The sequence below is a fragment of the Neovison vison genome, chromosome 12 (assembly GCF_020171115.1).
Source record: "Neovison vison isolate M4711 chromosome 12, ASM_NN_V1, whole genome shotgun sequence".
Taxonomy (NCBI): Eukaryota; Metazoa; Chordata; class Mammalia; order Carnivora; family Mustelidae; genus Neogale; species Neogale vison.
The window spans coordinates 9,364,689-9,388,623 of record NC_058102.1 but is presented as its reverse complement, the minus strand read 5'-3'; the positions used below and the strand labels follow the sequence as shown (position 1 = coordinate 9,388,623).

The 23,935-nt window shown below is 54.2% G+C and overlaps 2 protein-coding genes across 6 annotated transcripts in view; both read left to right on the top strand.

Moving 5' to 3' along the window:
• The first annotated feature begins 6,449 nt into the window (after nucleotides 1-6,449).
• The window catches only part of LOC122892337, a 35,342-nt gene continuing 17,856 nt past the window's right edge, over nucleotides 6,450-23,935 (top strand). The window contains 13 exon segments of the mRNA XM_044228660.1: nucleotides 6,450-6,582; nucleotides 7,810-7,915; nucleotides 7,918-7,962; nucleotides 9,236-9,464; nucleotides 9,467-9,505; nucleotides 9,725-9,836; nucleotides 9,922-9,976; nucleotides 15,013-15,043; nucleotides 16,645-16,789; nucleotides 18,642-18,780; nucleotides 20,140-20,419; nucleotides 20,875-20,990; nucleotides 22,408-22,568. Of these exon segments, the coding sequence (XP_044084595.1) occupies nucleotides 6,557-6,582; nucleotides 7,810-7,915; nucleotides 7,918-7,962; nucleotides 9,236-9,464; nucleotides 9,467-9,505; nucleotides 9,725-9,836; nucleotides 9,922-9,976; nucleotides 15,013-15,043; nucleotides 16,645-16,789; nucleotides 18,642-18,780; nucleotides 20,140-20,419; nucleotides 20,875-20,990; nucleotides 22,408-22,568 (1,484 nt within the window). The 5' untranslated portion in view covers nucleotides 6,450-6,556.
• LOC122891513 (DNA dC->dU-editing enzyme APOBEC-3G-like) lies at nucleotides 12,124-21,567 on the top strand. Of its 5 annotated transcripts, none has more exons than XM_044227228.1 (7): nucleotides 12,124-12,160; nucleotides 12,886-13,048; nucleotides 17,178-17,285; nucleotides 18,642-18,780; nucleotides 20,140-20,419; nucleotides 20,875-20,990; nucleotides 21,268-21,567. In XM_044227228.1, exons 3-7 carry the CDS (start codon nucleotides 17,257-17,259, stop codon nucleotides 21,277-21,279), a joined length of 576 nt encoding a protein of 191 aa, XP_044083163.1. In that variant the 5' UTR covers nucleotides 12,124-12,160; nucleotides 12,886-13,048; nucleotides 17,178-17,256; the 3' UTR covers nucleotides 21,280-21,567. The 5 variants fall into 5 exon arrangements, with proteins under 5 accessions (XP_044083163.1, XP_044083162.1, XP_044083166.1 ...); XM_044227227.1 differs by having other exon boundaries at nucleotides 12,142-12,160; nucleotides 12,696-13,048; XM_044227230.1 differs by lacking the exons at nucleotides 12,124-12,160; nucleotides 12,886-13,048 and adding exons at nucleotides 13,315-14,035; nucleotides 16,645-16,968.

The following is a 23,935-nucleotide window of genomic DNA, read 5'->3' as shown; positions in this document are numbered from 1 at the left end:
GGGGGTGGCACGGTGGGGTGGGGCTTTCGGGGCTCAGCGGTCTGGCAGGGGTGCTGGGGAGTGCCCAGCCAGCCCCCAGGGGTAGGATTCTGGCCTGTGGTGAGTGTGGGGGCAGGGTCCTGGGGTAGGTGACCCTGGAGAGAATTACAGAGTCCCTGTGGGGCGAGGAGGCAGACAGGGGGTTTGTGTGGCAGGGCGGCTTCTGCTCCCTGCAGGGAAGGTACTTGTCTCCTCTCCCACCACAGAGCTCACAGGATGCCAGGAGGACTCAGGAACCCTAGGGAGACCCTCGAGCCCTGGCCTGGCCTGCCCCCAGGTGCAGGAAGGGTCCAGGGATGGGACGCCCTGGGCCCATTTCCCGCTCTCCTTCCCATTTGTCCACTCAGTGGCCCTTCCTCCCTTCGGGGGAGATGCTCCTTTCTGTCGGTTTTCCTTCTCCCCCAGGCTCCTGCTGCCTCTTTCTAGTCCCTCTGCTCACTTCAGCTGAACTCTGCTGTCCCTGGTCAGTCACTTGTTCCTGTGTCCCTCCCTTCCTTCTTCTGTATCTCCCTCCCTCTCTCCTTGCTTCCTTCCATCTTTTTTCTCACGGATCCGTTGCTTCTCTCCATTTGCCCAGAGTGTTTTATCTTCCTCTCAACCCTGGTTCTTATCTCCCACTCCAGTTTCTCCTCTTGCCCGTCATGGTTGCCTTTATCCTTCCCTTGAAGCCTCACCTCTGTCTATTAGACATGACTCTTCTTTATCTCTCTTAGATCCAGCATGAATTAAGGCCTTTAGTTTTGTCTTCGACCCTCTGGGACTTTCCTCTCCAAGATGTCCTGGCATGAGTCGCCTTGCATGACCGTGGCCTGAAAAAGCCCTTCTTTGAGATGCCACCTTGGACCCTGAGCTACATCCCTGGCTCACTGCAGACAGATGATGCCCTACTGTTTCCCTTTTTCCGGGGTCTTTCTGGTCTCCTCATCAGAATTTGGAGTACGTCTTTGCATCCTTGCTCTTTTAGAGGAGGAAACAGCATCCTTTCCTCCCTCACATTGAAGTCCAGGTGCTACTGGAGTGACAGCCACAGCCCACTTGTCCTCAGATGCCCAGCTCAGTCCATCTTGGGAAAAAGCATGCACCTATGGACACCATGGATGGAGGCTCTGTCCCATCCCACTGCCCATTCTGTCCTTGGCTCCGCAACTCTGGTTGCCTTTCAGTTGGGGACCATAAAAAGAGGACTCCTTAAAATCGTCATGGGGTGTATTACTTACCACCACAACAAAACTCATTAGGAACCCATCCTTGTATATATTTTGAAAAAAATTTAATAGGGTTGGCTTCTGGTAAAACACGCAAGCATCTTGTAATGGGTTGAGTAAGAAGAAATTCTCTTCTTCCATGCCTCCTGCCCATCCCGCCCAACACTTTAGGGGTGACCTGTTTCTCGTGGTTGTAGATCATCAGTTTTCCCAGCTGCAGAATATTCCATTCAATGAGCACAAGACACTTCCTTTATCAGCTCTGTTGTCATGGGCCCTGGCTGCAGGCAGGAGACTGTGACAGAGCTCAGGAGGCCATAAGGTTAGGGGTGTAAGAGGAACTGAGGCCATCCGAGCTGAGCTTCGCCAGAGCTGTGCTCCTTCCCCAGAATACCCCTCATTGACTCATTCAGTTAGTCTCTTCGATGTTTTCCAATCAGATATGGGCTCTGGTGTTGGTCCTCGTGTGTACTCCCTGACTGCCAGGGAAGAGTTAAATGTGAGGTCTTTGCTTTAGATTCTTTTCAAGGGAAATCCTATCCACCTTTTTCCTTCTCTTTATTTTTCTAATAGGTGGCTCTACCAGCCTTCTAGTGGCTTCCCTGCTCACTAATAATGTTTCACAGCCTCATTCGAAAAAAATCTACAGATATTCGTAAATACAAAAAAATGTAAGATAGAGATGAAGCTGTCCCTCCCTGCCACCACAGCGATTGAGGGAGAGAGATCTTGCTGTATTATAAAATTAATGCATAGAACTAGTTCAACAAATCTGAAGATTCAAGTCTTACATTCACAGAGCATCAGTCTTGATTTTCTGTGCTATTGTGTGAACACCAGCAGCTGTTACCCAGCAGTATAGAGTAGTGGAGGGAGGAGAGATTTTGGAAGCCAGCTGCCTGAGTTCCAATCCTGCCCCTACCACTTCTTGGATGATGACATCTGGCAAGTTCCTTAGCCAAATTATAGGCATATAAATTGGAATAATAAGAGAACTTTCACCTAGGTGTTTGTGAGGCTTAAATGAATTTCTTTATATTTATATCTACATATATTATGAAGAGTGCCGGACCTATGATAAACATGATAGGAGTGTTTGCTATTATTACTAGAAATCTGTCTCTGAAAACAACACTAAACATCATCTTGCAAAAGTGTCTTAGATCCATACACTGAAAACTACAAAACATTACTAAGAAAAAGCAAAGAAGACGTTTAAAAAAAAAAAAAAAAGGAGAGCTATACCATGTTCATGGCTCAGAAGGCACTATATTGTTGAAGTGTCAATTCTGTAGGTTCCAGGTAATCCCAAATGCATTCTCAGGGTTCTGCCTCCCTGCGACAGCTCTGATGCACGGACTTGGCCAGGCTGAACTACATTTACCCTAATTCTCCTTACAGTAGTGTTAGATAGGGGTGGGTCACGAGAGAGGTTAGTTTGGCGACTTGAGTGGGACGCTCTGAAGAAGCAGTCTTTTCTAACAGGCTCCTGTGTGAGGTGCTGACTTGACTCACCTCTTTAGTGTGAAACCAAGCTGTAAGAAACGTCCCCGCATCCTTCTTGGGCTTCTCCCACCCTGGAGCAAGGCGTGTTTGCTAGTTCTGTGGCAAAGGAAGTGTTAAGAAAGAAAAAACAAGCACAAAATGGAGTCGGTTGCGCCCCATGACAAGAAGCCACGATTCCATTGCAGGCTCAATCCATCCTAAAAATGTGACCTTTTAACAGTCAATCTGAAATTTTGTAATCAACACTAGTGAAGTCATCCGCTTGATAAAAGGCCTCCCCCAACAAAAAGAAGATGTCCCGGCCTGAAACAACCCTTTCTTTGTTTTGCTACCAACTTCCTTGTTCGATACTCTACCTGTGAATACCTTCAGTGGTACAATGCCTCAGAGCATCTCTACTTGCTAGGTGGGATGAAGCATTTAATGTAGCCAATTAGATCTTCAAATTTACTCAGTTGAGGTTTGTCTTTAACAGGACCCCACAGGACACCTAGACCACTAAAGACAGGACCAAGAACAAGGATGTGGGTTTCTGCCCATTCTCTTGAGCTCTACAGCTCATCCTTTAGGTTCTAGTTTGTCTTTGCTCTCTCACACTCTACATCCACCGTCCCATCCCAAAGGGCTTGTCCCATGGGCTTCATGTCTGCTACACACCAGACGTGAAGAGAACACCTTACTGACACTGCTTAACCTGCCCCTACAATGGCATAAAGTCAGAGTCCCATAAGAAGTCCTTGTACGTTCCATATGATCTAGCAATCCCACCTCTGGGAATATAGAGCAAGATAGCTCTGTAGAGAGCAAGATGAAGTCGCTTGGGTCAAGCTGTGACTCATGTCAAGCAGTGATGTAGGCAGCCAAAGGCACTGCAGATAAGAACAAATATCCCCGAAACCAGCCCAGGTTGATAGCACCCAGCACCGATAACCAACAGACCAAAGGGCAAAGGCTGATTAAACTCCAAAGGAGTTTTAAAACGAACTGTCGTGAACTGTCCCGTCTCTCCAGATGCAGATCCTTCTTCAACTGGCTGCATCAGAAAGGCAACTATGGCCAAAGGCTCCGCAAATCGATCTCTGAACATAACACAGATCCTCCACTGCTAGACCATAGTAAGCAGCAAGTGCCAAGAGCTGACCTGGACTGGATGGAGACCTCATCTCAACTGTGTTCCCGCAGACCGGCTTCGAGTTTGGTTCATTAACTTCTTAACCCTTGTATCTTGTGTGTTGTGTAACCTTGTCTTGTGCTTTGCTTGGTGTGACACGTATGAAGTCAAGTTAAATGCATATGAAATACCATTGAGTTTTGAATCCTGAACTTGCTTTACAATTACATTAACCTTGCTTTATGACTGAATAAAGCCGGCATTGGGGAAAGACAACTCGCATACGCACCTTCGTACCGTGTTTGTGATTTTATATGTATATTACATATAGTACATATAAATTTAAATAATAGCCATATTAATTTATAAACATAGATGCAAAAATCATAATTAAACTGGTAGCAAACAAATAGTCAAACCAAGAAAGATTTAAAGAGTATAGGACTTCAACTATACTAAAAAAAAAGAAAAAAATTATTTAAAAAAAATAAAAGAACATGGGGGTTAGCATTTTCTTTTCTTTTTGATGATTTTGTTTATTTTTCTTTGTGAGAGAGAGAGAGAAAGAGTGGGGTGGGGGGACAGAGAGAGAGGAAGACTCCCTAGAGCCTGATGCAGAACTCAGTCAGAGCACCCAGGGATCGTGACCTGAGCTGAAGGCAGACACTTAACTGACTGAGCCACTCAGGTGCCCTGGGACTTAAAATGTTCTATTTCCCCTCTTAGAAGAATTTTCCTTAAAATGGAAGAATAGACGAGTCCCCCTTATGACTGCCACTGTTCAACACTGTGCTGTTGTCCAAGTCAATGTCCCAGGAGCCACAATAAAGCACAAGGGCCCTCGGGATTGCAAAAGAACAGAAACTACAGGAAATAATAAGCAAGTTCTCAGTGAGGTGGGTAAATACAACTTCAGTATAGGAAAATTAATAGTGATCCCAGTTACTAGCAACAGCAAAAATAAAAAGTATGAAGGTAGATGAAGGTTACAATAGCTCCCAAAAGGTTTACTGGAGGGGACCTGGGTGGCTCAGTGGGTTGAAGCCTCTGCCTTCGGCTCAGATCATGATCCCAGGGTCCTGGGATCGAGCCCCGCATCTGGGTCTCTGCGCGCAGGGAGCCTGCTTCCTCCTCTCTCTCTCTCTCTGCCTACCTGAGATCTCTCTCTGTCAAATAAATAAATAAAATCTTTAAAAAAAAAAAAAAGTGAACCTAACAAAATGTGTGACACCTTTATGAAAAAGTGCAAGAATCACTGAAAATGTAAAAAGAAGACCTATATAAGTTGAGGTATATACCATGTTAATGGATAGGACCTCAGTGCCACAAAGAGGTCTATGCTTCCCAAAATTTCTCTCCCTCTCTTGCTCTCTTTCTCTCTAGCAGAGGCGGGACAGTACCCAAAGGGAAGTACCTTGGGTAGAAATGTCCCCTGTCAAGGCTGGGCCTTATAATAAAGGGTAAAGTAACAGCCAAGGGAACCTGCACAGCCAAAGAGCCCAGGCTGGGGAGGCAGCAGGAGGGACCCAGTGCCTATCACTGCTCTGTCAGGATTACCCTCAGGCCAGAGGGTGTGGATGCCCACAGTCTCCACCAGAGATGCCAGCTCCAGGGACAGCTCCTCTAATTTGCACCCGCTCTGCATCTACTTCCCAGCCAACAGGGCTTTGCTTCTTTTATTCCCACCAGGAAATCCCCATCCCCCTAGGAGCAGCCCTGGCCCAGCTACCATCAGTAACATTCTGGGCCTCCCCTGACCTAGCAGGGAACATGACCTCCGATCTCCAGAGACGCAGCCGCACAGCCTGGAGATTCAGCTCCGGGTGTAAGCCAACACTCACCCCTCATGGGGCAGTGTGACAAGGTCAGCCATCCTGTCCCTGAGCCAATGAAAGGAATCCCATCAGTCACAGCTGTTATGGGCTGAATGTGTGTGCCCCCTAAATTCCTATGTTGAAGCCCTAAACCGCAGTGTGGTGGAATTTGGAGCAGGGGTGTCTTTGGGGTGATTAGGTTTAGATCATACCATGAAGGTGGGACCCCATGAGGGGATTAGTGTCCCAAGAAAAGGCAGAGAAACTAAAGCTGTCCCTTCTTCTCCCTTTTCTTCCCTCTCCATCTGTCCCTCTCTGTCAGATGAAGGCTGAGGGACCTTAGGCAGGGGACCCACTGCAGAATTAGGAGCTCAAAGCACACCTGAGCCCCCCACCGCTGGGGAGTCAGGAGAAAACACCAGAGTCCTAAGGCCATATCCACACTCCTTTTCTCTTCCATGCATTCAGCAGACAAGTGGAGAGCAACACCTGGGCCCAGACTTGGCAGCACAGGGGTGATGAGGTGAGGGCTCACTCCACTCCCCAGAGAGCCTGCCTCTCTGGGAGCTGGCCTGCAGGCCTCCTTCCTGCCTTCCCCAGCCAGGCTGTCCCAACCCCCTCTGACATCCTACTTTCTCTTTCTCTTTCTCTTTGCAGTAACACAGGTCCTGTTGCCTGGTGGGACTCCACCCGGGGCAGCTCTGTCTCAGAGAAAGAGAGATATTGGGTCTGAGCCCAAGGAAGTGCAGCCACTGGAGGGCCCTCCCACCCCACCCCACCCCATCCCCGTAGGCCAAAGCAGGAAGGAGGTGGGGCATCCCCAGCAGTGGCCTGGAGGTATCAGTTCTGGGAGCTTTCCTAAAGCAAGGCTGGTGAGAGGAATGGACCCCTGGCACCACGACCCCAGGTACCGGCCTCCAGTCTCCCTGTCTGCGGCCCTCCCGCCCCCTTTTGCAGCAGCACGCCCTTCCTGGTAGCCCTGCCCATGTCTGCCTCTGTCCCTGGCCTCCTCCTCCTCCTCCCCGCGGGCCCACTTCCCTGCTCTCCCTCTCTGAGCTTCTCTGCAGGACCCACTCCTGCTGGGTCCTCACCCTTTTCTGGGGATGCTCCCACTACAGCTTCTGAACATGCCCCTCCTGTGCCTCTACCCAGCTGCTTGGTCCTCCAGACCAGCCTCAGGGGCTGATAGTCTGTGGGGACTGCCCCTCCCGGGCTTTCTTCTGGAAGTTTCTGTGCTCTGTTTAACTAAAGGATGGGCGGAGCAGTGGGTGGATTTAGTTTGAAACACTTTGATGGATTTTTTCAGAATGCGTACAGGCAAGGGGTGAAGGCAAGGGGTGACGTCACCTGTTGCAGGGCTCTCCCAATCACAGGCAGACACATAAATGCAGCCAGTTCTCAACCCTACCCCCAGCCCAGCTTCACTTCACGCAGTTGGGGGAAGATGCCACAGTCAGGAGAAAGGCGGCATATTTAAATTGAAATGGAGGAAAAGGCAGAGGACAGCATCCTGCTGCCACTGCTGTCATGGGAGGTCCTTGCTGGAAAGAGCCTGGGGACCCACCACATGCCCATCACTCACTAGCCCTGGGCGGGGCCAGGCTACTCCACCTCCTGCCCCTTCCTCCTTCCCTCTACAGTTGGGGTGACTCCCTGGGGATCTGAGGAGGACTCTGTGAGTCCAGATATTTAAAGCACTTAGAATATTAACCTGGATGTCAGAAGGTATCCATTAACCTAATACAATTTAAAAAAATGCATTGGTTAAAAAATCAGGAAGGAATTGCATTGCAGAATTAGAAAAGCTGTTCTCTGGGGATGTGGGGGTTCCTATTTCTCTTTGCAATTTTTCTAATGCATGAGCAGGAAAATTAGTGTGGCTGGACGGAGCAGGACCCAATGGGCACCTACAGGAGAGGTTCCCGTCCCTGCTGTCCCTGGCAGTAGCCGCCTCCCCACCCCCTTGCCCCATCCAGCCTGGAAAAGCAGAAGGCAATGCTCAGGACCCCAGAGTGGGGAACTGGGCTGGGTGCCCCACCCACCTCACCCCCCACTCCTCCAATTCCACCCCCACCCTGCCCTGGCATAACTCCAGGGACCGCTCTCTGCATTTTCTGTTTTCTTTTGCCCCCAGAGACCCCCTGGAGAAGATAAGTCCTTGAATCTTCTTCCTCCTCTTCCCAAGCCTGTGCTATGCTTCAGGGCGGAGACTCTGCTACCTCTGTTTCCAAGTGGAAGGAGAGGGGAGGAGGACTCCTGGTATGACTTGGGGGTCTTTCAAAATAAGGTAAGGCCCTTGACAAGCAGGAGCTGAGTCAGCTGGGTGGTGGGAAACAATGGAATGAGATGTCACTCAGGGGCTTTCTGTGGGGCTTACTCCTTCCTCCTTCCCTATGATTTTGGCTCAAGAGCTCCTTGCTTGACCCTCCTGGAACTGGAGACAGGATAGGTTTGACTTAGCCCGTGAGCCTTGTTCAGAGTGTCTGCAGGCATCCGTCTCCAGGTCTTCTCATGGAGCTCGGCCTCTAGCAATCTTGGATGAAAGAGCATCTTTAGAAAGTCAGGGCCATTGGACACCGGAGCCTTTTCTGCCCTAGTGATGGTTCTGCCGGTCGGGTCCTACCCCGCCGCACCACGCACCCGTCTGGACCCGTCTGAACTTCTGGTCCCTCAGGGGAGTGCCCGCACCCCTTGTCTGTCTGCCCGCCCCAGGTCTGCTCCCAGACCTGTTCCCTGGAAGGCTGCCACTGCACCCATGACCAGCTTCAGCAGGTGCTGGAGCCAGGCCACCCCCACCCCCTGCCCTGTCCCCTAACCACCTGTCCCTCCCGAGAGACCTCCCACCACACCACACCCCTGCCATCTCCTCTCTCCTGACACTGCAGGCTTTTCAAAACCTCTTTGCAGGAGAGAGCCTTTGTGGGCTGGGTCAGGGGTACCCCAGTACTAACCCATAGAAACATCAGGGTCACATATGTCATTTGAAATCTAGTAGTACCAGTGTTCAAGGACTTAAGAGAAATTGATAAGCTTAGTATTGGTAATGCATTGGGAAATAGATCTAAGAGATTATTTCAGGTTATAATTAATACAAAAATTCTTGACGAGGTCCTTTACATTCATTATTTTTACTGTCATTGGAACGAATGAGTATTTACACTTGCCCCACATCTCAATTCAGACAAACCACGTGTCAAGTGTTCTGGAGACACTTGCCCCTGCGGGGTAGCATGGCTGTGTGGCCCTCCCCAACAAACAGCACCCCTGGAACCAGCCTGGACCCCAGTGGGCCTGGCCTGGGCCAGTAGGATGCCTGTAGGATGGATGGATGGGTGGGTGGATGGATGGATGAAGAGTGGATGTTGGAATTGATGGTTGATGTGGAAGGAATGGCCCAGTCAAAAATGACAGTGCAGGGAGAGTTGGAAACGAGGGATAAATCAATGAAAAACGTGCCCCTGGGCTCCTGCCCTCTCACCCTTCCTCCCATGGCAACCAGCCGGACCCACCGCCTGCTTTGCCAGCCAAGAGGATCCCCTTCTCTTCTCTGCCTCTCCCAGGTCTATCCCCAGGCTCCCTGCCACGCAGAAGCCTGCTTCCTCTCTTGGTTCCGTGACCAGAATCTGCACCCTGAAGAGCATTACCGTGTCACCTGGTTCTTATCCTGGAGCCCCTGCCCGACCTGTGCAGAGGATGTGGTTGAGTTCCTGGAGGAATACAGGAACGTCACGCTGAGCATCTATACCGCCCGCCTCTACTACTTCTGCGACCCAGATTTCCAGGAAGGGCTCCACAAGCAGGGGTCCATCTGGACATCATGTCCTTTGAAGGTGAGAGCAGAAGGAGCTGGGGAGACAGGACTGTGGGAGGGAGTAGGACTCGGGCAGGGGGTGCTGGAGGACCTAGAATGTCCGTAGGGAGAGTGCATGGGAGGAGAGCCTGGGAAACTGAGGCAGGACTGGTGGCGCCTGGCAGGGAGGTCACGGGAGGGTCATGAGAACAAGGCCCCCCAGGGCCCACCTGACAACCCTCTTCCCTCTTTACCTCAGATTATGAATACTGTTGGGAAACCTTTGTGGACCACAAGGGGATGCGCTACCAGCGTTGAGATCTATTAAGAGATAATGATTTGCTGGCCGCAGAGCTCGAGAATATTCTTGGGTGAGGGTGTCCTCGGCCTCCTGGTCTCTCCCTGCCGCTGCCGCTCCTTCTCCTGGGCTCCAGCCACCTTCACTTCCCTCCCCAGTCCCTCAGGCTTCCCGCTTCCCTCCTGCACATCCCTCAAGACTTCCCTCTGTCCCGTGAGGGTCCCCCGACCCGATTCCTGCCATCTCACCGCATTAACCAAATCATTAATAAACTGACAGTAAATGGGCATGAGTACGTCTAAGTGTGAAACTCGGAAGCTGTGAGAAGCATCCTTCCTGAGGATGTGACTTCTCAGAGAACCAGGGTCCTTGCTGACAGTGAGCTGCTGAGGAGGGCTTCTGTGGTGTGTCCTCTGCGCTCACTGCAGGGGAGCCCCTGCTGTCCCTCAGCCTGTCCCTGTCTCCCCTTCTCCTAACAATATCAGGCAGATTGGATTCGGGACCATCCTAACGGGCCTCGTTTTAACAACCATCTTTTAAAAATCTGTACCTCAAAGGTCGTCGTGTTCTGAGGCACTAGGGTTGAGACTTTAGCTGATGGATTTGGGGGGCACACGGTTCAGCCCAGACAATGACCGAGGGCCTTTTTGAGCTGAAGGTGTGCGGCCAAAGCAGGATCCTTATTCTGCGTATCTATCTCCTGGGTTATGCCCGAGCTGCCCCTGCCTCCCCTGCTTCCCTTGCAGCCCTCACTTCCCTGGACCCCTCCTCCCCAGGGCCACCACTTCTCTCCAGGTCACCACTGCACCTGCCCTCACTCCCATGTCTCTTGTCCCCTTCCCACATTGCTGCCAGAGGGGAGGCTTCAAGCAGGTTGCAGCCTGGAGACAGCCATGGAATGTGAGCAAGAAATTAATCGCTCAGTTTACATTTAAATAATTTTTTTAATTTTTTTTAATGTAGGATGGGATATAGGAGGACTGAGTTCATCAGAACTTTTCCAAAAAAGCAGAATCAATAGTGGCAGGTGGCTGAGAATCAAGTCGGGGAGACAGGGAAACACGAGCAGTAGAGGTGAGACAGGGACCATCTGGTTCTTTGCCCACAGAGCTGAAGACACCATGAACACAGTGGGAGGGGCGAGGGGGGAGGAGTCGGTGGCAGGGCCCCACAGGTTGGCCTCAACAGGAGCACAGTGAAAAGGACGAAGAGATCAACCTGAGATGGTGGGATTCCAGGCACGCAGAGTCAGGGAAAGCAAGAGGGCAGGTGTTCCCATTGGAAGACATCCTTAAAATCATTGTGGAGAACGTCTCAGGTCCCATTCAGACCAGCTGTTTCTCTCTCTGATCTTGGCTGGCTAGCTGTGTCCCTCCCCGAGGCACCCTGTTTGTCCTGCTGCCTGGGGGCCACAGGCACAACACAGAAGAGCTCGGGATGTCCCCCACGGTCTGTCCTGCTGCCCATGCAGGAGGCACGTGGGGAGACACCCCTCTTGACTGCCTATAACCTCAATACAGGCCAAAGTGTCTAGCTCAGAATATCCCCTTCTTCTGGAGAAAAGAACCAAGCAGAAGGCCAGTCTTAGAGATCTGTGGGGGCTTTCAGGACATTCCCTCCAAAACTGCCACCGTCCTGCTCTGGCTCACCCTGTTCTCTGCCCAGCTCCGATGGCCAACGAGAAATCAGCCTTCCCCCCACGCTTCCTGCTTCTTGGGCCAGAGGCATCTTAACTGTCAATTTGACCAACAGCTGAGTACACAGATCCGGTCACTCTCTTGGAAGGACCCAGACCCAGCTCATTCTGGAAGCTTCTTCCAGAAGTTGGAAGCTGGGGACATGAGAACAGATCAGAGTAGAGGGAATGCCATTCCCTCAGACCCTCTGTTAGGGCCAATTTAATGTTAAAACCTGTTTGACTATTAGGGCCTGCTTAGCCAGAGCGACTCCATATTGCCTAGGTAGCCATATTGTTGTTTATATCCACAAAATTCATTCCAGGAATAAATGCCCCAGTAGTTCCTGGTATGGGTTCCAGGTATTGATTCCAGGAGTAAACGCCTTAACAATAGAAGCCATGTACCTTGGGTCTGTGGTTATGCCCTATAAAACCAGCCTGCGAGATCGGGATGAGGTTGCTCTCCTCAGAAGTGGCCCTGGCCGGTCACTCTGACATCTAATGCTTGGCATGGAATAAAGCTCTTTCACTTTGTCTCTGTCTCGTTCCCCTGGCTGGTCAGTCTAACTTCTAATGCTGGGCATAAAATAAGGCTTTGCATAACTTTCACTCTGTCTCAGTCTCATTTCTTTAATGGACCCCAGCATTCTGGGGGCTCGTCCGGGATCAAACGACGAGAACTGAGTCAGCATCAGAATTTCTGAGAAAAGCCTCCAGAGGTAAGATCTCAAGATTTTATTTGCAGGATCTGGTCTGTCTGTCTGGTTGTGGAGCTCCAGGGGTATAGCCCACCGGGGAGAAGCTGGATGTAGCATTGATCCCCAGGGCTGGAGTGGATGCAGGGATGCCCCATCCCTCCACTGATAGATCGCCAGGAGGTTCGAGTCCCCCTAGGTGATCAGGGGACCTGCCAGGGGGTTCGAGTCCCCCTAGGCAGTCAGGGACCGAGAAAATCCCCACCAGCAGCAGTTTGTGTTTTTGAGTTGGGATTATATCTTGCACACCCTTAGACTTGATATCTGGTCGAAGAAGGGCCACTGTGTCTGTGGTTGTCTTTGTCTTGTCTTTTTGTTATCTGTTCTGTTGTTTGCTGTGTTTGAAGAAATGGAGCAAGCAGAGAGTAAGGGGACTCTGACTTTTATCTCTCCATTACTCCTAATAGATGTGGGGCTTCTCCCTTACTTTTGCTAATGTCTCAAGACAGAGTCTTGAAGGAATATTCCCAAGTGACTGCCAAAACTCCCTTTGTTTTAGGGAAGTTCCCTGTCTTCTCTGGCCCGATGTGAACTGCCTACCTACCCCCCCACCCCCCGCTGGTGGGAAGGCATGACAAGCTCCTCTGTTGGGACTGATGGGCTCTCAGGCTGGCATCCCTTTCTCTGCCTTCTGGCATCACTTTGTTCTTCTGTCTTCCCCTTCTGTTTCTGCATCAACTTGGGTGCAGCCTGCATAACTGGCCTCTAGACCATCCTCAGTTCTTCCCGCACCACAGCTCCTTCCCTCTGCACTGCCAAGGAGCAAGAAGAGTGGCCCCTGGACCTAACTCCCCCCACTCCAGGTCTTCCCATCCGTGTCTCTGGTAAACATTAAAAGTGGAGTGGGTCCAGGTGAGATGTAATCAGTATTTGAACTAAGTTAAGTTTGTTGGTTTAATTAAGATAGACATGTCTTTAAGGTTAAATGTGAAACTTCACTCAAGTTTACTGAAGGTCAAATAAGCTCATGTTATTTGTTAAAATCTGTTATCAAAGAAATAACTGAACTGATGGTTAATTGTCTGTCTCAATGCTTTAATGGGTAATTGTTAAAATAACTTTAAAAGTCTTTGGTAACCTGAAAGTTTAAAGTTTTGGTTGAATGACAAATGAAATTAAATTATGAACATCTATGTCTTAACCAAATGGGATAAAATGCTAAAGCATTGAGCACTTGATGTAGATTTGTACTTTTGACTTCTTACTGAAAAGGAACTAAAAATATTTAAATCTGTTGGTAAACATGTTTTGCGCTTAATTGATTGATAAATTTGCCATTTACAGAATTCTGTTGTAACTGATCACAAGTGGTTAATATTTAGCCATCACTAGAGACTGAAATGTTTCTAAAAATAGAAAATTTCCTAACTGTAACTAAGACTGATGGAAGTAAGGGAAACAACCCTACATGTAAAAAGTAGATATGTAAGAAAGATGAGGAATGAGAATACATTTTGTTAAAGATAAAAGGTAGTTTTGTCCTAAATGATATGGTTGTTTTAAAGGAAATGGCTTGGGACAAAACCTGAATGCAAAAGAAAGTTGTAGAAGGTTTGTGAAGGGAAATCATCAGAAAAAAAAAAAATAGGTATGGTCAGACGGACTACCAAAAGAAAAACGCTGTAAGGTTTTTATTAAAAGGGTAGTTGTTGGAAGAAACACACCATGAAATCACTCTTTTGGTTTTGTTTTCTGGCTCTGACATCATCCTCACTTCTGTTGCTAGAAGCAAATCACCAAAAAATCCACAATGCGTTCACTCAGGGCAGAGCGGGCAATCCAGGTAGAGGACAGAGTCTCTACAGGAGGAAGGGTCCCCATACCCAGTGTCTTCAGAGGGTAGGTTCCAGGAAGACCTGTTCCCTAGCCCAGGGCCTTGTCACCCCAGGACCTGTCATCCCCAGACTCCAGTCCCAGAACTTTGCCCATGAGCCAGGGACGAACCAGAGGAGCTGGAAAGACAACATGACACAGCCCAGGAATGCTAGTCCATTCTGGGCAGGATATGGGCAGTCTGTCCTCGCCCCTAGTTATAGGGTTTGGGGGACATCCACGAGGGGACAGGGTTGGGACCTCAGCCAGAGCAGCCTGGCCTGGGGTCCAGACACGAATGGGACCTTCCATGCCCTGAGTCCCAGAGAGACTCAGGCTGAGCAGGGGTGCGTGCACCCTCCCTGGGGCCCTCTGGCTTCAGTCCGTGTCTCAGATCCCAGTCTGAGCTCCCCCAGGACAGACCACCCTGTTCTCAGTTTTCCTGATAGGGGAACAGGAGAAGTCCTGGCATGGCCTGTCCCTGCCTGGGGTTTGGGGGTGAGCACACATCTGCTCTCACAAGGGACCCAGGTCCTCCCTTCCCTTCTGGGACCCTGGCGCGCTTTGAGGGAGAATTTCAGCAGGATTCCTGTAGGGATCGTTTCACAGGTTCACTCAGTGGTCCAGAGGCACACTTGCGGAAGGAGGGCGGTCATGTCCCCAGGACACGATTGCCCTGCTCTTGTTTCTGGCCTTGGGGACCGAGGAAAGCCGCCTGCATGTTTTTAGGTCATGGCCACGTCCAGGGTGTCGAGCACGACTCCTGGACCCAGAGTTCACCACCAGGCTCCACTGTGGCCTTTACCAAAGCATGGTCTCCCCTGGCCTCGGGGAGCTCAGGCCCGGGAGCACACTAGTCCCTGGGCCTCTGCTGCACCAGGGAGCCCAGCTCCGGGGGTTAGGGAGGTGGTGGGAGGATGCCGGGGCGGGGGTCCTTCTGGAAGGACCGGGGCATGAGAACCGAGAGGGGAGGTCCACCTATTCCCACGCAGTGTCCCCTCTAGCTCCTGGCCCTCATCGCCCAGACTCAGACAGGTGAGTCAAGACAGAAGCTTCGGGAGAAAAAAAAACCCTTGTTCCCCACGATGTCCCTCTGGCATTCCCAGGACACAGACCCTCTTTCTGCCCGTGTTCTGGTCGCTTACTGCAAAGGCAACTTCATGACATGGAGCCGCATGGGGCCGGTCTTGTCTGCCTCTGAGCAGGCAACCAGGTGGCAGCGGGCAGCACCCAACGTGGGGTGGGGGGGTCACAACAACCTGGGGTCAGGGGATCTGGGAAGGATGGGGTACCAAGGGATTTTCCATAACTGGAAGCTTCAGAGCTGCTGCCAGAAGAGCAAGCCTAGTAGGGAGTCTGCCCCCTGGGAGGCAGGAGCAAAGTGCCCTCCCTGCCACGGGGCCCCCATTGGTCTCCCCATCAAACGTGGCAGCATGTTTGAAGGGGCACCTTTGGTCAGGAGAGCCAGTGATGCAGGCTCAGCCCAGAGAGACACGGGCGCTCCAGCTGCAGGTGCTCCCTGAAGGCAGGGGTAGATGGTGGGGGGCTGTCCTCCGAGGGTCACCCGGGGCAAGGGCTTGTACAGCAGGACCCTGCACTCCTAAAGACACCGTCTGTCCCCAGCATGGGCCTTAGTGCACAGGGATCCCTCTAAGGAAACATAGGGTGTGTGGGAACCAGTAGAGATCATCCCAGCAGGGTGAGGGCCTGGAGAGACTTCGGGGGGTTCTCGAGGAAAACCTGGTCTCCTCAGGCCCGCATCCCCCCATCCACCCCACCACGGAAGGCGAGAGCTAGGGACTGGCTCAGGGAAATCCTCAGGGGCTCACGTCTGGCCTCTGCAGCCCCAGCCCAGGTAGGGATGAGGGCTCCAGGTCAGGAGGGCCGGTGACAGCTGGGTGTGCGGGTCTGCTGTGTGCAGAGGCTAGGACTGGGAAGTAGGAGTACTGGGCGAGAGTGCCGGGGACCTCCTGGGCCCCAGGGCACGGTATCAGCACTAGAGGGGACCGGGTCTAGAGGATGGAGGACAGGGGAGGAACCTCAGTGCAGGTACGGGGAGGGCAGCCTCCCATCTCTCCGGGTCCAGGGATGCCCGCCCGAGACGGAGGGGTCACGGTGTTGAGGTTCCCAGCGTCAGGATGAGATGCGACAGCCTGGGAGGGGGACGAGCCCGGCGGCTCTCGGTGCAGGCACAGGCTGTGACTCAGGCCCCAGGTGTCCCAGGTAACCCCAGGACAGACACATCCCCCAGGGAGGGGCGGCCCTGGGCCAGGACTGCGCGTTCAGGGGAAGCCAGAATGGGGGAGTCAGTGGGGCAGAGGGGCAGGCCAAGGGGACGCAAGTCCAGCTGGGACTCCGGGACCGGCTCAGGGCAAGAACGCAAATTCCCCCTCATTCCTCGTGGTCCTGAGGGCAACACCAGAGCAAGAGAACGGCCCTTTTGGAGGTCTCTATCCCCACAACATCGCTGCATCCTTCCACACTTGTGCAGTCCTGGCAGGTCCCATTCCCTCTGGGAGCCTCTCTTTCCCCTGCAGGTAACGGGGTACAAGTGCCCCACGGCCAGTTTGCCATCCTCCACTGGGTGCTGGGCTCCTGAGGGCAGCTCAGCCGGGTTTATCGTCCTCCCTTGGCAGGTGCAGGGATGAAGGCTCTGCTGAGGCTCTTGGACCAGAAGCTCCCGGCCACACCCGCCCCTGTTGTGTGCAAGTGCGTGCAGGGGTTCCCCCAGCTGGTCCAGGGGAGCCTGGGCCAGGCCCTGCCCCTGCTGGCTGCCGAGGGGTACCCAGGGTGGGGCTCCCCGGGAGCCTTCCCTCTGGGGCACTGTGTCCTGGGACAGGACCTTCCTCCAGGCCCGGACACCTGTCCTCTCACTTCCTGCCGTGCTGGGCCCTGCTGCCCAGAGGGACCAGACTCTCCCTGGACCCCATCTGCCCTCGGTCACTCCTCGAGGCTTCCAGGTAGGGCCTTTGTCAGAGCAGAGAAACCAAAACCTAACTTGACCCTGAGGACTTAGGATGTGACCGTTGGCCAAGAAGTGCCTCCTATTTCAACACCCATGAGGGCGGCATGAGTAGCCCGAGTCTAGGAAGGGGTGTGTCCCAGTCATGCCAGCTCAGCCACTTCTAGGAGCTCTGAGGGCTTATAAGGTGCCTGGGTCCTTCACTAGCACCCTGAGAGCACGGCATAGGCGTGACGAGACAGAGAAGCCGCAGACACAGAGCCAGACGTGGTGAAGGGACCGAGACATGGATGCCGGCGCAGAGGCCTGGGACAGGTAACCTCCCCTTGCATCCCCTCTGCTCCTGAGCCCCTCCTCGGGGCTGCCCGATGGGGACATGCCACTCCCTCGAGGTCTCCTCCTGGACCCCTAGGGGTCCCTGCTCTTCTTTGCTGTTCCTGCTGGCCCGTGCCGCGCCCACCGAGCCCCGTCCGCTCATGCCCATTCTGCTTGCCCAACCGGCCTCGCCTGGGCTCCTGGGGAATCGTCCCTGAAGGTCCCCATCCTTGGCTCCCTCCAATGCCCTTGGGAGTCTATGCTTCCTGCCGGGGGATCCCTCTGAGCTGAGGGCCAGGCGGTCCCTTTCAGCTTTAAGGTTTTGGGCCTGCAAAGGGCTTTGGTATTTTCATCCTTAGGGAAAATCCCACGATTATTTAAGATGAGGCTCCTGGGTCCTCTTTTTGGCAGTGGTCCTGCACGGGTGTGTGTGGCCCTGGTGCGCACCGCGGAGTGGGCCAACCTTGAACCAAAGGGGAAAGCCCCGGGATGTCCCTCCATGCAGGGGTGTAGCTCCTCGGGGACAAGGATGGATGGTGAGGCCAGGAGAAGGGATGAGAGCCTACCACGGGCAGAGGGAGAGGACCCAGCAGAGGGTCTGAGCACCCTGGGCGACTCCTGGGGGTCCCCTGACAGAGCACGGAGCAGGCCCCCCAGGAGCTCCCAGAAGGTGTCCCAGAGGGAGGCTGGGTGGATCCAGTAAAGCCAGTGGAAGCCCATCCTCTGTGGGTCTGGCCAGAATGTGGGGTGCTGGGGGAAAGGGCATGGGGCACCAGCAAACGACAAGGAGCCCATAAGAAACAGTTGAGTTGTTTAAAGATTGAGTATCTTCACTGTTTTTTTTTAAGATTTTATTTATTTGACAGAGAGAGAAATCACAAGTAGGCAGAGAGGGAGAGAGAGAGAGGGAGGAGGAAGCAGGCTCCCTGCCTAGCAGAGAGCCAGATGCGGGACTAGATCCCAGGACCCTGAGATCATGACCTGAGCTAAAGGCAGAGGCTTAACCCACTGAGCCACCCAGGCAGCCCCAAGTATCTTCACTGTTCTTTAAAAAATATCATTTTATTCATCTATTTGACCGAAAGATCACAAGTGGGCAAAGAGGTAGGCAGAGAGGGGTGGAAACAGGCTCCCTGCTGAGCAGAGAGCAAAATGCAGGGCTCAATCCCAGGACCCTGGGATCATGACTTGAGCCGAAGGCAGAGGCTTAACCCATTGAGCCACCCAAGCACCCTGAGTATCTTCACTTTTAATGTAAAATCTCTCTTCTGTGCCAAACATCCCTCAGCAAGAGGACTCTCCATACTCCCGGGAGAGGCCACATTGTCAGCCCCTCCCCGACCCTTTTGTCCACAGGCTGGACGAGGGCACCTTCACCGACAACTTCCACAATGAAATCTGGGCGTCCAGGACCTATCTGTGCTATGAGGTCGAGCATCCCGGTCAGGGATCCGGGATTCCTCCGGGCCAGGACAAGGGTGTCCTACGCAATAAGGTGACCAGTCCAGCCAGATCCCAGCTCACACGGACTCCCATCCTGGGATGTTTGCGGTAGAATATTCTGCTGGACCTGAGCGGGTCTCATCAATGTTTTCCCCTTCGGTCCCCACAAAGGCCACCCCTCAGCCTAGTGTCAGGTGGGGACTGTTTCTGCTGTGGTTTCTGGCTTGGAGCCACACGTCAGAAAGCAGTCACACTGTCCCAGGGAGGGGCACCAGCACTTCTTGTCACCGAATGACCCTCCTTCTACCCCCACCCAAACTGCTGTGCCTCTGAGGAAGGGTTAGGACAGGGGAAAAGGCTTCTGGACAAGGGGTCAGCTTTTTCCCTGGCCCCTACCTGGGGCGGCTGCCTGCCACAGACCCTGAGATTTGTCAGCTCTCGACGCTCCCCCTGCTCACCAGCGGGGGCCCTGGCAGCACCCCTGCCCACTGCTGGAGATCCTGCCCAGGGCACTGCTCCCCACTCCAGCATCGCCCAGGGAGCCCCCCTCGGTCCCCAAGTCCCCATCCCCTTCTGCCCAGATCTTTGAGTTTGTACCGCTGACCTGACTTGCTCCAGGTCCGGGGCTGACAATCCCTCCCTAGACAGGTTGTACCCATTTCCATATCTCTGTGAGCCCCGACAATGACCTTCACCCCATGCCCAGGTGCCTGTCTGCTGGGTGTCCCTTCCCCATTCCTCCGTGCACAGTGAGCCCTTCTGTGTCACCCGTGGGCTCAGCGCAGGGTGAGGGCCAGGGCAGAAGCTTGCAGGAGTGCTGGGCCAAGGTGGGAGTGGGGTTCGGTGGCAGTGGGTGAAGACAGGGCTGGATCCCTGCCTGGAGGAAGCCTCCACTGCCAGGGCACCAGGCCAGGGAACTCGGAGCTCCCCTGGTCCCCCTTTCCCTTTCCCGGGGCCTCTTCTGCTGCTGTCTGCACGGCCCCGCTAGGTGAGGGTCCTGAAGCCCCTTCCCTGGGGCACAAACATAGAAACTCCGTGGTCACGCTGAAACGTAATGTAACGCAATCTTCTCAAAGTCAAACTTGAGGCAAATCCCATGATAAGTGAAATCTCAAGAATCTGGAGAAGGCCCGGCAGGTAGAGCGGGATGCAGAGCCCTAGCGACAGAGGCAGATGCAAGGTGCTCAGTCGCTCACCGGGTCCCTGGGAACTTGCCCTAGTGGGCCTGTCAGCCAGTGGTGGGGAGCCTGGAGCCTGGGAGCACTGCAGGGAAATCCCATTCCTCTCCTTCTGAGAAGGGCTCCCCCTGCATCTTGTGCCTGAGGCCAGGACCTCCCTGCCTCTCCCTGGTGCCCCCATCCACATGTTCACCACCAATGACAGAAGCCTTTCCTGCCTCTTGTGTGCCCAGAGTGACCCGGACCCCATGCTCTCGCGCCATGCGGAGTCCTTCCTGCTGGAGCGGATCCAGTCCTGGAAACTGAACCCGGAACACCAGTACAGGGTCACCTGCTTTCTCTCCTGGAGCCCCTGTGCTGATTGTGCCCAGCGTATGGCTGAGTTTCTGGGGGACAATAGGCACGTGAGCCTGAACCTCTATGCCTCCCGCATCTACAGCCTGGGACAGTATGAGCAGGGGCTGCGCACCCTGAAGAGGGCTGGGGCCAGCATCGCCATCATGACCGCCAGGGGTCAGTGTGGGCCTCCTGCAGGGCACAGGGGTGGTGGGTGGAGGGTAGGGAGAGGCCTGGTGGGGGTGCTATGGGGGGGACAAGAGTAGTGTCCCTAGGGGTCCCCCTGTGGGCTGCCTGCGGAGGGGAGGCTAGGGTGCCTGGACAGCAGAGGACAGCAGGGTGGCTGAGGAGAGAGAGGTCAGCGCAGGACAGGTGTGTGCAGAAGGGCCGGGGGAATGGTGGGTGGGCATGCCAGGGACACTGGGGTTTGCAGGAAGAAGGGAGGCCAGGCTGGCTGAGGTTCCAGCCTGAAGACAGAGTCCTGGGGTTGGGGGGTTCCAGGAGTGCCCCAGAGGAGAGAGAGCAGGGGTGCAGCTAGGAGGGACACAGCCTGTCATTGAGAGTCAGACCCGAGGTGGCCCCCACCCCTCCCTGGAGCAGGGCTCACGTTCCTTTACCCCCCACCCCTGCAGAGTTTGAACACTGCTGGGACACCTTCGTGCTCCACGAGGGAAGAAGCTTCCAGCCCTGGGAGGGTCTGGACAAGGAGAGTCAGAAATTCTCTGAGACCCTGCAGAGCATTCTCCAGGTGAGGTGCCTCCCCCCTCCCCGCCACCTCCCCTGCCCTCCTCCCTCCTCTCCACTGCCTGGCCTTTCCCTGCCCCTCTCACAGCCTCCGCTGGGTTACCTGCTCCCTCCTGGGGCCATGCCACCCCTCCTGCCCCCTTGGAGAGATTCCTCTGCTCCCTCACCCCCTGGGGTCCCCTCCCTTCCCCATCTCTGGGGCTGCCAGACCCCTTCTCTGTTGCCCCCGCCCACCTGTCTCACTGCCCGCCTGTGCCATGCAAGTCCCCGGTCTCCCTCAGCAGGAAGCCTGAAGGATGGACTTCAGTCTCGACAAAGACCACGCAGGAGAGGCCTCTGTGAACAGCAGAATAAAACATTTCCTCCCAAGCCTGCAGACCTGCTCTCCACCGCCCTCCAGATTTTTCCACGAAAACCAGCAAAAGGCCATGAGCCCAGAAGAAGTCGTCTTGAAAGAAACAATCTGAGTAGATTTACTTGTCCTGGAAAATCTATCTTAGGTTCAAATATACGGGTTAAGATCATACTCACAGCTGTCAGAAGAGTTTTCCACATTTAGAGAAGTGACGAATTGATGTCAAATGCAGAGCAATGGACGGCAATGTCAAGGATCTTCTACCAAAGGTTTCCTCTGGAAATGTGTCCCGAGTCCAGAGAGCCACAGGCAGATACCTCTCCCTTCAAGGGGGGCCCTTCAGCGGGATCACACCAACTCCCTTTTTTGGGAGAAGAATCAGCTAAGCCTGACTTCCTGAGAGAGGAGGGTTCTAGAAATCAGAAACCTCCCCCTGCCTACCGATCGTATTGTGAGGGGCACTGTTGGAGATGACAGCTGCGCTATGAGAAAATAGGAAGGAGGAGTCTAAATATTGGGGAGGAACCCACACACTTGAGGTTTGGGGCTGTGGGAGGCCAGCCAGTGGCCATGTCCAGACCTGAGAAAGAGACCCAAGACAGCCGAACTGGGCCCCCCGTCTTCCCCCTTTCTTGCCCACGGTAAGGTTCTAGAAAACCAGTCACCCCTGAATTCCAGCTGAGACTCAGGAGGGGCCAACAGTCAGGGAGGAAGACTCAGGGGGCCAACAGCACAGGCCTGGGAGCGGAGTCGGCCTCTGTCCCATGGGGGTCCGCTGCCCTGCACTGGAGCCCAGACTGTGTCCACACTGCCGGCCCCTTTCTGCCCCCGGCCTGTCATACTCGCTGCCCCAAGTCTGAAACCTGTCCTAAAAGGAATGCTCACTCTTCAAATACTGGGGGGACAGCATCGATATTCAAAAGGACACACGATGTTCTACACGGGGAGGAGCCCCGCTTCACTGGAACCCACAAGTCCCCCACGAGCACATGTAGGTCGGTCCCAGCGTGCCGTGTCTCAAGAATCCGCGGCCTGAGTGATAGTGATGCTCGGGCATTGTGGGCAGAAGGCCAGAGGAAATCCCCAGGAACTGGAGGCCGACAAGTCGGTCCACTTGGACAGACGTCCGTGTGAGATGCTGTTTGGAGCCCCTCTCCGCCTGGAGGCTGAGAGAGGCCCCTGGGGACCCCCACCCCGCCCCCAGCCCTGCTGCATCTGGGGCTCCTGGTAGGGGAGGAGCAGGACCCCCCCTCCGCCTGGGAGCAGATCAGCCCCAAACCAGGTCCTGGCCTCTCTTCTGGAACAAAATCCCTGTGACGCTGAGCTCACATCACCGTGGAGGAAGGCCACCTTCCACATGGGGTCAGCAGAGTCACCCCGTTAGACAGTCCTATGTTGGCCACCTAAGCTGCCCCCTAATGGAGAAGGGGTTTGGGTTGGGACCCGTGGGGTCAGAGGCCATGGGCAGGGAGGAAGCCCAGCGGCCATGTGGACAGTGACCTGAGGCGGGGGCCCTGGGGACAGTCATCACACTAGGGGGCCTGAGGAAGGCTGGAGGCAGCCTCTGGGTCTCAGGGGTGACCGTGTCCCCAGCTCCACCAGAGAAAAGTCATGGATAGAGCGGGTCAGCGGGATGGAGAAGTGGGGCCCCGGGTCCTCCCCTGTCTGCTTCAGACTGCGATGTCCTTGAGGGCAGGACACTGCCTGGCCCGGCCTTGCATCCCTGGGTCCTGCCGTGGTGGGACCCTGAGGCGGGGCTCCTGGGTGCTGTTTGGTGAAACTGGTGTTACACTGAAAGTGGTGCACCAGACTTGCCTCCCTATGAGTGGAAATCTCGCCATGTGGAAATGGGGCACACGTGCTTGGAGAACATTCTGGGGTAGCTGGGAGCACACAGGGGCTGCTGAGTCCCATGGGCCATTTCCTGGAGTCCTGGTTCCAAATGTGCCCTGAAAGCCTACGTTCCTAACTTGAGCACAGACACCCCTGCCTGAGGACTTTGCAGCCAGGACCCTACCTCGGGTCATCCCCGCAGATGGACAGGGGCTGGGACCCAGCGAGGGGGGTGGCACGGTGGGGTGGGGCTTTCAGGGCTCAGCGGTCTGGCAGGGGTGCTGGGGAGTGCCCAGCCAGCCCCCAGGGGTAGGATTCTGGCCTGTGGTGAGTGTGGGGGCAGGGTCCTGGGGTAGGTGACCCTGGAGAGAATTACAGAGTCCCTGTGGGGCGAGGAGGCAGACAGGGGGTTTGTGTGGCAGGGCGGCTTCTGCTCCCTGCAGGGAAGGTACTTGTCTCCTCTCCCACCACAGAGCTCACAGGATGCCAGGAGGACTCAGGAACCCTAGGGAGACCCTCGAGCCCTGGCCTGGCCTGCCCCCAGGTGCAGGAAGGGTCCAGGGATGGGACGCCCTGGGCCCATTTCCCGCTCTCCTTCCCATTTGTCCACTCAGTGGCCCTTCCTCCCTTCGGGGGAGATGCTCCTTTCTGTCGGTTTTCCTTCTCCCCCAGGCTCCTGCTGCCTCTTTCTAGTCCCTCTGCTCACTTCAGCTGAACTCTGCTGTCCCTGGTCAGTCACTTGTTCCTGTGTCCCTCCCTTC

Coding starts and splice junctions, on each gene's coding strand:
- LOC122891513 (XM_044227228.1), top strand. CDS start 17,257: ATGGATGCCGGCGCAGAGGCCTGGGACAG. Junction 17,286..18,641: donor GGCGCAGAGGCCTGGGACAG/GTAACCTCCCCT, acceptor TTTTGTCCACAG/GCTGGACGAGGGCACCTTCA. Junction 20,420..20,874: donor CGCCATCATGACCGCCAGGG/GTCAGTGTGGGC, acceptor CCACCCCTGCAG/AGTTTGAACACTGCTGGGAC.